This window comes from Miscanthus floridulus, chromosome 9 (genome assembly GCF_019320115.1).
Source record: "Miscanthus floridulus cultivar M001 chromosome 9, ASM1932011v1, whole genome shotgun sequence".
Taxonomy (NCBI): Eukaryota; Viridiplantae; Streptophyta; class Magnoliopsida; order Poales; family Poaceae; genus Miscanthus; species Miscanthus floridulus.
Genome location: NC_089588.1, coordinates 98,892,176 through 98,896,304, shown reverse-complemented (window position 1 = coordinate 98,896,304; position 4,129 = coordinate 98,892,176). Strand labels below are relative to the sequence as shown.

The following is a 4,129-nucleotide window of genomic DNA, read 5'->3' as shown; positions in this document are numbered from 1 at the left end:
ATTATTCTTCATCTATGTTAGGGTCCTCATCAAAGATGAGTAGTTTTTTTGTTACAATATTTATTTAGTGGTCTTGGAAATTGCTAACTGTTTGTTATAAAGTTTAAAAACATTAATATTTGGTGTAGATTTGAATATTCCATTTTGCTAGTACACACAATGCCAATTGTATACCTTCTTGCTTCATTGCTAAATGTGCTAAGTGACCTACTAGAGTTAGCCACTTTGAAAATGACCTAGCTTGGACTTACTAGAACAGTCACTTTCGAAGTTACCTTCAATTCTCAACTTGCAAGATTTTAGTGCCATTTTTATGAGGTTAATTGTGTCAGTATATATAAGGTGTAGTAATTTCTCAAGAAGAAGGTAGAATGTCACTTTGGAACTCACTTAGCTCTTTAGTATCAGTATGTCACTTAAGATATTTGAGCTAAACAATTTAAAATATACAAGATGGCATTCTACATATTAACAAAATCGATTGTCCACACCACATTCTTCTGCTATGTTAGAGTCCTCATCAAAGTTGAGTTGGTTTTTGTTATTTATTTAGTGGTCTCAAAAATTGCTAACCATTTAAAAAAAATTGAAAATTTATGAGTCATCCAACACAATCATTTCCATTATTTTAATGAAAGTATTAGTTTTATTAAAATTTTCTTTTGCCACAGGTTATTTTTATAGTTTTATTAAAATTAAAGTTTTTTTTCAATCCATAAAGCATTGGGGGGGGGGGGGGGGGGGGGGGGGGGCGAGGGCGACCATGATTGACACGTCCACACCGCGGCCACAGATTGGCTGGTGGTCTTTAAAGGGACTTCAGCCGACCAGTGACCATGCAGACTACTGCGCGAGCTGAATTGAGACAGATCGCCGCCGCGAAGCCAAGCCAGGACAAGTAAGCAGCCGCAATGGAGGGATCCGCCGCTGCGCCGCTCCGCACACGCGTGTGCATCATCGGGAGCGGCCCCGCGGCGCACACGGCGGCGATCTACGCGGCCCGCGCGGACCTCAAGCCCGTTCTCTTCGAGGGCTGGATGGCCAACGGCGTGGCCGCGGGCGGGCAGCTCACCACCACCACCGTCGTCGAGAACTTCCCGGGCTTCCCTGCGGGCATCATGGGCGGCGACTTGATGAAGCGCTGCCGCGACCAGTCCCTGCGCTTCGGCACCAGATTCGTCAACGAGACCGTCACCGCCGTCGACCTCTCCGCCCGCCCCTTCCGCGTCGTCTCGGATAAGTCCATGACCGTCCTCGCCGATGCCGTCATCGTCGCCACGGGCGCCGTCGCGCGCCGCCTGCACTTCCCCGGGTCCGACTCGTACTGGAACCACGGCATCTCCGCCTGCGCCGTCTGCGACGGCCCGGCCCCCATCTTCCGTGACAGGCCGCTCGCCGTCGTAGGCGGCGGCGACTCCGCCATGGAGGAGTCCAGCTTCCTCACCAAGTACGGCTCCCGCGTCTACATCGTCCACCGCCGGAGCACCTTCCGGGCTTCCAAGATCATGCAGGACAGGGTGCTCAAGAACCCCAAGATCCAGGTCGTCTGGAACTCGGTGGTTGTCCAGGCGTTTGGTGGCGCAGAAGGCGGCGGTGGCGGCCGTCGGTTGGCTGGCATCAAGGTCAAGAACCTGGTGAGTGGTGAGGTCAAGGATCTTCAGGTGGCTGGTCTCTTCTTCGCCATCGGGCACACGCCGGCGACGGAGTTCCTGGGTGGGCAGCTCGAGCTTGACTCGCCGGCGGGATACGTGGTCACCAAGCCGGGCTCCGCCCACACCAGTGTGAAGGGAGTCTTCGCTGCTGGCGACGTGCAGGACAAGAAGTATCGCCAGGCCATAACTGCCGCCGGATCAGGTACTCTACAGCTCTATGATTCTTTTACGAATATTCGTTTGCTCCTATTGCAATTGCAAGTGATCAATATGCAAACATATCGATTAGAGGAACTTCACTGCTACGAAACAGATGAACACGGATAGCCAAAAAATATTTTTTGAGAGGCGGGGGTGCATGCCCACCTCTGTGTAATGGTTTGGCGCCGAACCTGCTGACGAGCTTGCTAGCATGTTCATTGCCCACCATGGACCTATCGTGGAGATCGAGAGAGAGGAGAAGTGAAGAGGATGAGGGCCCACTCCGAGACCACCGCCGGTGAGCCCCTCCTAGGTCTGCTATATGAAAGTCACTCCTGAGCCGGGCAAACCCCCTACCCCCCAAGGATCTAAGCATGTCACGCGCGAATCAGGATGCCTCCACATCAGATATACGAATGAGAGATAGGGAGCAAGAGTTGAGGAAGAGAGAGAGGGAGGGCAATCTCACCAGATCGGGGCATCCCTCCGCAGGGCTCGACTATGTTCTTCGTGTAGTGGTGTGTGGGTGACAACAGGGGGTGCGTCCGAGGCCGCCATGGTGTGCTTGGAGTGGAGTAGGGGAGAGGAACAGGTGCCCCACTAGCATACGCAAGCTATGCCATCGGGTCTGCATGCCATGCCGCTGTGGTGGAGAGAGATTTGGGTAGGTAAGAGAGGTGGGGTGGGTGAGGAGGGGATAGGTGAGGAGGGGGCAACTGAGGATGGGGCGGCTAGAGGATTGGGATCGGAATTAAGGTATTTGGAGCTCAAGGTCCTTTTATAGTTGTGAAATCAATTTCACCGTGGGCTCGTATCATGAAGGAAGCATTGGTGAAAATGATATTCAATGCTAGTTTGTATCATGAAACGGCAGTGTTATATTTTCATAAGCGTTTTTAATGATCCATTGATGAAAATGCTTTCTGTAGTAGTGATTGACAATATTGTGGCGATAGACCCTATGAAAAGACTATAGCAAAGCTACAGGTGGGCTATAACAAAGATATAGCTTGACTATAGCAGGTTATTTAGAACCATGATAATAAGATTAAGAGTTTATTAAACAATAGCAAGTAGAGTCCTGACTTTAGCTTTTAAAAAACCGTTTATCTAGAAGATGCTTCAATCAACATATACTGGATCATTTGAAATGTTTTTAACGAAAGTATTGAAATTAATTATGATAAATTCTACTTGGCAAAGTAAATTCTCATAAACTGCATAAATGGTGATTGTGCCTACTTCATCCTTGATTAGAAAGAGTTAACAATTACCTGTTTTATCATGAAAATCTGCATACAAGATGCATCTGCTTTGAACAATCTCTTTTTTGCAATAGTAGTCAGAATGGTGGTTGGTCTCATTGTCTCTTTATAAGATCAATCAATCTAGGAAACTGGCATTGGTGGTTTCATCAGCATAGCATATATATACTTGTGGATGCACGTGACCAATATGTAATTATATCTATTATTTACTTGTGGATGTTGCAGGGTGCATGGCCGCTTTGGATGCTGAGCACTATCTGCAGGCAAGGTTTTCATTATCGAAAATAAAAATTTATCGGAGGTCATGGATAAATAGGATAAGTAAGATATATCGGAAATATCGGACCAAATTCAAAAAAAATTCAAATTGTTTTGAAAAAATTCCGTAGAATTTGACTTGAAACTATTCCTAAGCAATTAAACATCACTTGTTCACAGATAAAAACAACAATAAAACATTATAGTGTGGGATTGTCGCACGGCTGAATTTGGGTTGTCTGTGTGGAAGCAGGAAAGAAGGGAAAATTTTGGCTGATGTCAAATTTTATCGGACCCTGTGGATAGAAAGGAAATTTCGGAAATTTCCGTGAATTTCGGCCGATAAAAAAAACCTTGTCTGCAGGAGGTCGGGGTCGGTGCACAGGAGGGCAAGTCTGATGATCGAGTGTCTGATTGACTAGATCAGTTGACGGTGCCCTAATATAATATAAGCCGCAGTCTTATGAGCGGTATGCCATGGGTTGTCATGATTGAAAATAAAACCTGAATAATCACGCTGCTTAGTAGCACACTATATATTCTTCTCATTATGATCCAGAACTTTAAACTTATAGTTATGTACTGCAAACCGTCATGTTCACCGGCTATGAACTTATCCTTTTAGATATCTTCATTGTCAATATGGTCGCTATGTTATTCGTGTTGTATTATCTAAAAAAATGTTATTCGTGTTGCTACGCTGAGCTCATACCCATCAAATGTCTAGCAGCCTTTCAGCTTCCGCTCAGT

The 4,129-nt window shown here is 46.5% G+C and overlaps 1 protein-coding gene across 1 annotated transcript; it reads left to right on the top strand.

The window, feature by feature from the left end:
* The first annotated feature begins 911 nt into the window (after positions 1–911).
* Positions 912–3,797, top strand: LOC136480378 (thioredoxin reductase NTRB-like). Its single transcript, XM_066477943.1, has 3 exons — positions 912–1,854; positions 3,347–3,384; positions 3,744–3,797. The coding sequence occupies exons 1-3, from the start codon at positions 912–914 to the stop codon at positions 3,795–3,797; spliced, it is 1,035 nt and encodes a 344-aa protein (XP_066334040.1).
* The last annotated feature ends 332 nt before the right edge of the window (positions 3,798–4,129 follow it).

Bases quoted from the DNA above. Each gene is read 5' to 3' on its own strand.
- LOC136480378 (XM_066477943.1), top strand. From the start codon at position 912: ATGGAGGGATCCGCCGCTGCGCCGCTCCGCACACGCGTGTGCATCATC. The intron at 1,855-3,346 runs GTACTCTACAGC...TGGATGTTGCAG, and splicing joins CATAACTGCCGCCGGATCAG to GGTGCATGGCCGCTTTGGAT. The intron at 3,385-3,743 runs GCAAGGTTTTCA...CCTTGTCTGCAG, and splicing joins ATGCTGAGCACTATCTGCAG to GAGGTCGGGGTCGGTGCACA.